This window comes from Prosopis cineraria, unplaced genomic scaffold, assembly GCF_029017545.1.
Source record: "Prosopis cineraria cultivar Desert tree isolate PC_DT_omini unplaced genomic scaffold, ASM2901754v1 PC1, whole genome shotgun sequence".
NCBI classification, from domain to species: Eukaryota; Viridiplantae; Streptophyta; class Magnoliopsida; order Fabales; family Fabaceae; genus Prosopis; species Prosopis cineraria.
In genome coordinates, this window is record NW_026555332.1 from 36,004,307 (window position 1) to 36,014,017 (window position 9,711).

General features: G+C 35.8%; 1 protein-coding gene across 1 annotated transcript; it reads left to right on the forward strand.

The window, feature by feature from the left end:
- The first annotated feature begins 7,447 nt into the window (after nt 1–7,447).
- On the forward strand, nt 7,448–9,124 carry LOC129307868 (uncharacterized). Its single transcript, XM_054948807.1, has 7 exons — nt 7,448–7,670; nt 7,749–8,038; nt 8,129–8,320; nt 8,398–8,508; nt 8,599–8,689; nt 8,773–8,871; nt 8,970–9,124. The coding sequence occupies exons 1-7, from the start codon at nt 7,545–7,547 to the stop codon at nt 9,087–9,089; spliced, it is 1,029 nt and encodes a 342-aa protein (XP_054804782.1). The 5' UTR covers nt 7,448–7,544; the 3' UTR covers nt 9,090–9,124.
- Nucleotides 9,125–9,711: the final 587 nt, after the last annotated feature.

The window sequence follows — 9,711 nt, forward strand, 5'->3', positions numbered from 1 at the left end:
TTTAAGTTCCAAGAGGGGGAAAAAAAGCTATGTCGCGCCTGCATGTAGTAGATATGTATGCCATGAAGGCCTTGTATTTATAGATGCATTTTATGTTGCACCATGTGATGGTCTTTTGTTTCTTTCAATCATAGCTATCTATTACGTGGTACCTTATACCCACAAAACAACATGTTGTGTTGTCAAAATGAAAAAGCATTTTGTTACATGTAGAATTAAACAGTGCCTTCTAAGATTTGCAATGGGTGAGTGGCCTAAATTTATTTATTCAACGGGTATCTTAATTATAATAATTAAGTTTTATCAACAATTGAAAAATATCAAGATAAAATTCTTTCTAAAAATTTAAAATAACCTTTATAATTTGAACACTCCTCATGCACACTTACCCTTTCAAAAATTTGAGATTTGATATTTTGTGAATATCATATGACAAAATCTCTAATTGAACGATTGTCATTATGTCATTGTCATGAGTCCTACAATGGAGAGCTTCACAAGTGCTATTAGGTTTAGAAGTGTGAGGGACTCTCCCATCTAGTTGATTAATCTTTTGGATGGTCTTTTAATGAAAGCACTAGTGTCATAAATAGAAGTTTAAAAGGAAAGTCTATCCCAAAAGACTAACTTATAACATCCTCGATTGCTCTATTCCATGACATTTCACTCGACCACTTGTTAATCAGAACCCTCTGTAGATAACTTTTTCCATGGCATTGGCTTCTCAACAAAAGTATCAATATTATGAACATAAGTTCAAAGCGAGATCTAATCCTAAAAGACTAGTTTGTTAGATGAGAGTGCTTCAAAATTATAAACCCCACATCACTTGTGAGCCTCCCCAATGTGTGATTCATGATGATATTCATTGAATCCAAATCTTGCCCTGTATGCATGCATGTCTTTGATAAGGATAGGGGTTCCAGGCTAGACGATTTATTTTTTGTTCTATATGTCCGTGTCCTACACTTTGCACCGTGTGTGCAACCTTCTAAAAACTCCCACATATATACGAAAACAAAACAAATGTTGCGAGTCCTAAGTTCTGACTGGGATGACGTGATGGCTTTTATTATATGAGTACTATACATTTATAAATCACTTTTTACTTTATTACTGAAAAATTCATGTTTGATTGAAGCATTGTGAAAGTTTTGTGCTGTCTAAATAAAGGCAATTTGTTACATCACTACTACAGAAAGATGTATAATTGACGTCTTATAATTGACGTTTATTTAAAAAAATGACAAATAAAAAAGGCGGAGAATACTTGACGGTTTCTACAAAACAAGCGTCAAATATTTAAGTAAATACTTGACGGTTATTTAAAGATAACCATCAAGTATATATATTTGATGTTTTTTTATAAATAACCGTCATATAAAGCAAAAATTTACACGTCGATCTTCAATAAACAAACGTCAAATTAATAGTAGAAAAAAAAATTAAATTTTTTCACATACTTGACGCTTGTTTTGAAATAACCGTCAAGTTTGTCTGCCATATACTTGACGATTGTTTTAAAACAAGCGTCAAATATGTAATACTTGACAATTATTACGAAATAACCGTCAAGTATTGTCATTTAAATTTTCTCTAGATTTCTTTTTCGCTCTCCATTTCTGCAAATTCTTCGTCTTCAGAAACAAACCCAGAGCCACCAAAACCCATTTTTCGTCACTCTAACCGCCAAAAAACACATTTTCAGTCTCGATTCTTGAGGGGTTTTTGATTCTCGGCCTCCATAAGTCTCATGGGCACTTGTTCGTTGGGATTCTCGGTCTCTATCACTCTGCATCAGACTCTCGTCTCTGTTTTTCTGCACAGTCGGTGTTCCCTCTTCTTGTTGAGGTAGGTTCTTACTTTCCCAATCATTAATCTTCATTTTGAATGTATGGGTTATTGATTTTGATTTTCATACATAATAAATAATTTTTGTGTTATTTATTTTGATCTGCATTGTTGTTCTTCTCAGTGAGTGTTTGAAGTTTTGAGTTTTTGGGTACTTAATTATTGAATTAAGGGATCATCCAATTTTTTTGTTGATATTACGAGATTCATTAAGGATATGAAAATAGTATACCACCTAATTACCTTGTTTTTAATATTTTTGATATTTTAAATTGATATTTATATAGTGTTTGATGTGGTTTAATATGATTTTAATTAAAATTGAGTTTCTTATTAATGTTGTTATCATTGTTGTTGGATCATATATAGTCTTATTATGGATAACTTGATTTTTTTAAAGGCATAAAGACCTGGTAATACTCATTTTAAGCCGTTATATATACTATCAATTTTTTTTAAATTATTCTTGAATATAACTTTATGTGTTTGTTGTTGTGGATGTTGTTGTTGTTGTCATTTAGATTAATAGGATGAGGGGATAAGGCTCGAGAAACTCTCTTTTTTAAGTTGTTATGCTGTCGAAATTATTTCAATGGCTAGCATTAAAATATAATTATTAGTTTTAAACAAGATTAAAGAGGGAATGTGCAAACATGTGGTTAGTGACTTAATGACTAATTGATCTTTGTATCTAATTCTCCCACTATCTAGGAGTAGTTAAAGTCATTAATCATATTTCCCTCTTAATCTTTCTAGGAATTATGGATAAGGAATGGATGTCTGTCAATCGTCTATCCAAGGAATATTGGGATGGGGTGGCAAATTTTGTTAAGCTTGCAGTTAAGCATGCGGAGGATCTTACTAGGATTGTTTGCCCATGTTTAAAGTGTGGTCTTGTGAAGCGGGTTAGTCCAGATACTTGTGAAGAACACCTCGTGATTAATGGGATGGATCAAAGTTACAAGTGTTGGATAATGCATGGAGAGACTAGAGATGATATTGGTTGCAGCCAGAAGCATAGTGAAAGCTGTGCATCATCTCCTGATGATTTTGACACATGCACACTTGAGGAAGATTGTCTTGAACAGATAGCCAAAGCAGTTGAAGAGGACCTTGAGGATTATCTGGAAATGTTTAAGAAATTGAAAAGTGATACGGAGACACCGTTGTATGCTGGTTGTAGTGCATCAAAGTTGTCAGCAGTGTTAAAATTGTACAACATGAAGGCAAAACATGGATGGAGTGATACAAGCTTTACTGAGTTGCTTGGGTATTTGAAAGTAGAATTACTTCCTAAGGAAAATGAGCTTCCTTGTCAAACATATGACGCAAAACAAGTAATGCGATCAATTGGCATGAGTTATGAAAAGATATACTCGTGCCCTAATGATTGCCTTTTATTTTAGAATGAATATGCATCGTTAACTGAGTGTCCGAAGTGTAATGCCTCACGCTACAAGCAAAATGTATCAAGTCTCGTAAAGGCACTATGGTATTTTCCAATCGTGCCTAGATTTAGACGTATGTATAGCAGTGCAGAAATTGTGAAAAACTTAACATGGCATGCGGATGAAAGGATAAAAGATGGCATGCTTCGTCATCCTGCTGATTCTCTACAATGGAGAAAGATTGATTATGAGTACCCTAAATTTGGGGAAGAGAGTAGGAATCTACGCCTTGCATTGTCTACCGACGGGATGAATCCTCATGGGATTCAAAGTAGTAGCCACAGCATTTGGCCAGTCATTTTGGTGATTTATAACCTTCCTCCATGGCTTTGCATGAAGCGCAAGTATATGATGTTGTCCATGCTAATTGCGGGACCTAAGCAACCTGGGAATGACATAGACATATATTTGGCTCCTCTAATTGATGACTTGAAGATCATGTGGGAGTCAGGTATAGAGGTATATGATGGGTATAGAGAAGAAAGATTTAATTTAAGAGCTATGCTCTTCGGTACAATTAATGACTTTCCTGCTTATGGCAATCTGTCAAGGTATAGCATTAAAGGGCAACTTGGATGCCCTATTTGTGAAGAGGGAACACATTCTATAAGGCTTCAACATGGGATGAAGAATGTTTACCTCAGCCACTGTAGGTTTTTACACCAAGAACATCATTATCGGCGGTTGAGAAAAGCGTTCAATGGAAACCCAGAAGAAGGTAAGACACCTTTGCCGTTAACTGGTGATGAGTTGTTTGAGAAGATTAAGGATTTGGATATTGAATTTGGCAAACCATTTGCAAGGCACCTTGAGATAACCAGATGAAAGAAGAGATCTATTTTCTTTGAACTCCCTTATTGGACCACCTTGGATGTTCGACATTTTCTTGATGTCATGCATATTGAAAAAAATGTTTGTGAGAATCTTATTGGGACTTTACTCCAAGTGTCAGGAAAAATAAAAGATGGCATAAAAGTAAGGTTGGACATGGTCTCTTTAGAAATAAGAGAAGAATTAGCACCCCAAGATAAGGGAAACCGTAACTTTCTCCCTCCGACAGCTTATATGCTATCTAAGAAAGAGAAAACTGCATTTTGTGAGTTTCTTAATGTAGTTAAGGTTCCTGAGGGTTACTCTTCAAATATAAAAATATTGTATCAATGAAAGATTTGAAGTTGAAGGGCTTAAAGTCTCACGATTGCTATGTTTTAATAGAGAATTTCATTCTAATTGCTATACATGCAATTTTACCCCTTAAAGTACGAGGGACGATCACTAAGTTATGTTTGTTTTTTAAGTCCATTTGCAGTAAAGTGATTAACCCATATAAGTTACCAAGGTTGCAAGCTCGAATTGTATTAACACTGTGTGAGCTTGAGATGTATTTTCCACCGGCATTCTTTGATATTATGATCCACCTAACTGTTCACTTGGTCAGGGAGGTTTAAATGTGCGGGCCTGCTTATTTAAGATGGATGTATCCTATTGAGCGCTATATGAAGATTTTGAAAGGCTATGTGAAAAATCAAAGTCGACCGGAGGGTTGTATTGTTGAACGGCATATTTGTGAAGAGGCTGTTGACTTTTATACTGAGTACCTGAGTCATATTAGCTATGTTGGGCTTCCAAAGTTTCGACATATTGGTAGAATAAGTGGAGAAGGGATCATGGGAAACAAAGTCATTACTATGTCAAGTGTACAGTGGGAGCAAGCCCACTTATATGTGTTGCACAACACTGAAGAGGTTGAAGAGTATGTAGACAAGCATATGGCTGAACTTAGGAGGGACAATCTCAATAAATCAGAAATTTGGTATGCTAGGGAACACAATAAAACTTTTACAATATGGTTTAAGGAGCACATTCTTCAAAAGTTAAATGTTGATTTCAATTCAGTTTCTAACAAATTGAGATGGTTAGCTAACGGTCCAAGCAGACAGGCCATTTCTTACACTGCTTACCTTGTCAACGAATACACATTTTATATAAGGGAGCAAGATGATAGGAGCACAATGCAAAATAGTGGTGTAACTCTTGTAGCTCATTCCATGCATATTTCCAGCACTAAGGATAAAAATCCTATCTATGCAAACATTTCATACTTTGGTGTAATTGAGCATATATGGGATTTAGATTACATATCCTTTCGAGTTCCAGTTTTTGGGTGCAAGTGGATTGATCGAAAAAATGACTTGAAATTTTATTACTAATTTGGCTTTGTACAAGTCAATTTAAACAAGGAAGGGTATAAGGATGAGCCTTTTATTTTAGCGCAACAAGCCAAACAAGTGTTTTATATCCCTGACCCTGCTAATAAGGGGTGGTCTATTCTTATGTTACATGAAAAAATAAATGAAAATGTAGCAATTAAAGATGACCCATTCGAAGGGACATCAAATCAAAGTAACGACACTGTTGATGAAGCTCTATACATGAGAAATGATCACAATGAAGGCATTTGGATTTCAAAGAGGGGTAAATTATTTCAGCATAAGGAGAAAATATTTCAAGGAGGGGGAAGTAAAAAACCCAAGTCAAGGAAACGAAAAAGAGCAACTTGAACATGTAACCTTTGAATTAATTATGCCATTTTTGTTTCATGTTTGAATTAATATAGTTGATTATATTTGAATTAATCATGGTTGATTAATTTTGGAATTTTATTGTGTTACAGGTAAATGGCTTCAGATTCTGAGTCCACTGAAATCCCTCCATCAGATTCCGCTACAACTTTGGTTGATGCTCCGTTGTCACAAAAAAAATTGGAACAGGAATATTACAATATCCAGCGAGGCCTAACAATAATGGAAGAAGTCACAAAAACAAGAGCAACAGGGAAAAAATATCAGTGCAGTGGAACAAGAAAGGCCGAGCCATCAAATCTACAAAGTTTATTAGTTATATTGGGGTTGTGGCAAAGACAACTGTACTTATCACACAAAAATCTTGGCACAAAGTTGATCAAGCCACGAAGGACATTGTTTGGGAGACTGTATCTATAAGTTGCATTTGACTAAGTTATATTCTATTATAATATTATAAATTGATACACCTAACATATTTATTTTATTTTACAGTCAGGATTTGAAATAGACGAGAGCAAGAAGGATTTTGTCCTTCAAAAGACTGGGAGGGCATTACAGTCTTTCAGACATTTTATTACACAAAAATATTTGAAAGACCCTGATGCTGAATTTGTAGCCCAAGTACCTCCCCTATTACAGCCTTTAGTAAAGCAAGAAGATTGGGATGCTTTTGTTGTCTCTCAGCGCGAGAAGGAATTTAAGGTATTTATGTTTTTAAAATTTAAATTTTAGTTCCTTTTATTGAATATATCTATGTGTACTAACAGGATATTTTTGTTATTGATTAAGGGAACTGAGCGCCCAAAATAAGAAGAGAGTGGCCAAGAATGAATACCCTTACAGAGCAGGGAGGTTAGGGTATGCAGGCGTGGAGCAGAAAGAAGTTAGGCCGAGGGATCGGATGTTACTATATCCCGCCAAAGACTCTGGGCATTGGCACGAACAAATAAAGATGGAGTGATTGACAACCCTCGTGTGAAAGAGGTTGCTGAAAAAATTGTAAGTGTTATTCTTATCTATCAATTAATAAATGATTATTAAAAGGCATACTAATTAGCTCTACTTTTCATAGGATTCCTCTCTCAAGAAGTATCACAGGGCAAGCTTCCTGAGCATGAGGATATCTTAGCTAGAGCGTTGGGGACCCCTGACCACCCTGGTTGTGTTAGGGGTGTTGGCTTTAGTGTCACAAAAAAGCAATACTTTGCAAGATTAAGAAGCGAACATCAGCTTCTTCATCCGAGGTCCAAGAGTTGAGAGAAGAGCAAGATGTTATGAAGCAACAGCTAGAAGCCCAAGCAAAGTTAATTGACATGCTATTGAAGGGCCAGATCCCTAGGAGGCTTTTGGGTGACGTTAGCCCCAGCGGAAAAGATAGCTGCACAGTCCCTTCAGACAAAATACCCGAGGTAATGCATTTCTCTTTTAAATTTGCTCAACTAATTTTTATCTAAACAACTAACATTCTTCATTTATTTAGGGCGAGAATGACTGCAACTATTTAGCAGACAATCCGTCACGCAAAGTAGTTGCAACGGGACGCGTGTATAACATTGCCGGGGACACAATCCATAACCTTCCCCTCCCGCCCGATTGCATTAGGGTTTCCTTGCTTGTTGCAATCGACCCCAAGTATCCATTACCTTATCCTACCGATGAGATGCAGACGGTAGGAGATGCGTTGGGGAGCTTCGTTGCATGGCCCAGCCACCTTGTTATGGTTGGTACACCAAAGCCGACAAAGGACCCAAAGCCGCCAAAGGACCCCTTGCCACCAAAGAAAAAGGTATATATGATTTATATAATTATTTAAAATCTTTATATATATATATATATATATATGTCTAACTTTTTCATTGTATAGCCAAGGGGGAAAAGCAAATTGAAGGATAAGGTGTCGGGCCATACTCAAGAGTCAGTCACGGTTTCACAACATGCAGTGCCTATGCCTGTTGTAGAAAACAAATTCCGTGACTCTCTTGAGACCTATGCTTCGGCTACGAGGATGATTCGTCAAGAGCCGATAGGGGATATCATTAATTTTGACGATGGGCTATTTGGTAGAGCATCATTTGAAGTCGTTCGGGATGAAATTTTGAATGAAATCCTCAAGCACGATATGGCGAGCACTAGTTTGATGACTTTCTACATGAGGTAATTCTTCAACATTTATTAGTTAATTTCTTGAATTATTTATGTGTGTGAGTATGCAAGCATATTAACTTGTATATTTTTTCACCCAAGTCACCTTTATACCTCATTCGTGGTTCCTGGTGGCCTCGAGTCAAAGATCAAGCTGGTTAATCCTCATGATGTCTCTCCCCACAATAATATTACAAAGGAAGCCCTTGAAAATCAAGCAAGAATGCTTTCGGATCAATTTCGAGAAAGGGGAGCAGCGAAGGATACTTTATTTCTCGCTCCTTACTGCCAAGGGTGAGTTGTTAATATTTGTTACGAGTAAATATTTTTTTATATTTATTTGTTTGGTAACATGTGCTGTTTCTTGTTAGGGGACACTGGATGCTTATTGTGGTTAATCCCGTTGCTCCAAAAATATGGTATCTCGATCCCCTTAATGGAGAGCCAAGCAACAGGGAAGATATGGTGGTACTTTTTAATGAGTAAGTTAGATTTTTTTACTTGTTATTTCTTTTTAATTTTAGTTTTCATTCATATATATTTCTCACATTCATTCCATAATTCCTTCTTAGAGCTGTGGTGTTGTATCGCACTGCGACCGACATGACTGTGTCCCCTAAGATGAGGGCATTCGAATCTTCAGAGAAATGGGTCACTGTTAAGGTATTCATTTAATTGGTCAAGTTTTTAATCAAGAAATTGTCTCATTATATTTTGCAATTTCATTGATATGTGTTTTTTTATAGTGTCCATTCCAGCCAGATCAGAGCAATGACTGTGGTTATTGCTTGATGAAGTTCATGAAGGACATTATCACTCATGCCCCTACCACATTATCTAACAAGGTATATATATAAAATTTAATTACACTTCAATTATAAATTTTAAACAATTTTAATTAGCTACCTATTAACTTGAAATTGTTGTAACTATTTGCTTACAGTACTTCGAGGACGTCTATTGCGTTCGTTATACGACTGCACATGTAGAAGAGGTCCTTGAAGAGGTGGCCCAATGTGTTTTCAATATGTGGGTAGCAACAGTAGTTAGGCCGGTACAATAGTTAGTTACATTTATATACACATTTTTGGGCCAATTTTTATGGGATAGGCCACTTAATTTTGAAACATTAGTTTGCAAATAAGTTTTAGATTTTAAGGTTAAATGTATAGGAATTTTTATGTTAATTAGATAGGAGATACTATTACAAACATTCATTATATTGCATTATTTTCGTTGCTGGCTGGCTGTTTTTTATCTTTATCTGTATCTTTATGCAGGGGGCTGCTTTAAAAGCAGCTACCATATAAAAAAATTATGTCATTAATACTTGACGGTTATTTCAAAATAACCGTCAAGTATCAATATAGTTGACGCTTGTTTCAAAACAAGCGTCAAGTATTTGTAAATACTTGACGGTTATAAGGAAACAAGCGTCAAGTATTTATGGCCAAAAGAACATTGGCCATAAATACTTGACACTTGTTTCAAAACAAGCGTCAAGTGCGGAAGTGCATATTTTACTTTCATATACTTGTGTTGTTTCAAAATAACCGTCAAGTATAAGATTAATACTTGACGGTTTTTAACCGTCAAGTATTATTTCTTTAATATAGTCGCACCCTTACTTGACGGTTAAAAACCGTCAAGTATTGAAAAAAAATAAGCGTCAAGTATGGGTATTT

Excerpts from the sequence above, each read along its gene's own strand:
- LOC129307868 (XM_054948807.1), top strand. The coding sequence starts at position 7,545 with ATGCAGACGGTAGGAGATGCGTTGGGGAGCTTCGTTGCATGGCCCAGC. Across the intron at positions 8,039-8,128 it reads TTGATGACTTTCTACATGAG|TCACCTTTATACCTCATTCG; the intron begins GTAATTCTTCAA and ends TTTTCACCCAAG. Across the intron at positions 8,872-8,969 it reads CTACCACATTATCTAACAAG|TACTTCGAGGACGTCTATTG; the intron begins GTATATATATAA and ends ATTTGCTTACAG.